Source organism: Myotis brandtii, unplaced genomic scaffold (genome assembly GCF_000412655.1).
Source record: "Myotis brandtii unplaced genomic scaffold, ASM41265v1 scaffold659, whole genome shotgun sequence".
Lineage (NCBI taxonomy): Eukaryota > Metazoa > Chordata > Mammalia > Chiroptera > Vespertilionidae > Myotis > Myotis brandtii.
Window position 1 is genome coordinate 61,141 of NW_005370561.1, and position 735 is coordinate 61,875.

Below are 735 nucleotides of genomic sequence, written 5' to 3' on the forward strand. Positions count from 1 at the left end.
GACCGTGACCGACGGGCCGTCCAAAGTCGTGCCTTCCAAGCAGATCCTGCACTCAGACCACATGGAGATGGAGCCCGAGACGATGGAGACCAAGTCGGTCACGGACTATTTCAGCAAACTGCACCTGGGCTCGCTGGCGTATTCCTGCACCAGCAAGAGGAAAAGCAAGCTGGCCGACGGGGAGGGGAAAGCGCCCGCGAGTGGGAACGCACCAGGGAAGAAGCAGTCGGGGGCCAAGTCCGCCGAGGCCGAGGAGGACGCCAAAGGTAAATTTGGGACCGTGTCTTCCAGGGACGGGCCGCACCTGGGCGCTTTTAACCTGGAGAGAACTGCCTTCCGCAAGGACAGCCAGCGATGGTACGTGGCCACGGAGGGCGGAGCGGCTGACAAAGGTGGCCTGGAAGCAGCCACGGGGATCTTTCCACGCGCTCCTGGTCTGGGGCCGCGGGAGGCCGAAGGGAAGGAGGAAGGGGCTCCCCGAGGGGAAGCCCCTGAGGCTTCAGGACTGGGCCAGCGGGACCACTTCTTAACTGACGCGACCTGTGTCCCTTCAGCCAAAGACTTAGACCACCCAGGGGATGCCAACCCGTCGACCTGTGACCGTCCCTCCCAGCTGGCCGGCGCGGAAGAGAGCGTGGCCCATCTCTGTGACTACCACTTGGCCAAGCGGATGTCATCGCTGCAGAGCGAGGGCCATTTTTCCCTCCAGAGCTCTCAAGGCTCTTCGGTGGACGC

The 735-nt window shown here is 63.5% G+C and overlaps 1 protein-coding gene across 1 annotated transcript in view; it reads left to right on the forward strand.

The window, feature by feature from the left end:
* Positions 1–735, forward strand: part of LOC102259072 (FERM and PDZ domain-containing protein 4) — a 49,239-nt gene that overhangs the window by 44,081 nt on the left and 4,423 nt on the right. Inside the window, exon 13 of the mRNA XM_014528927.1 lies at positions 2–727. Within this exon, the coding sequence (XP_014384413.1) occupies positions 2–727 (726 nt within the window). The remainder of the gene's footprint in view (position 1; positions 728–735) is intronic.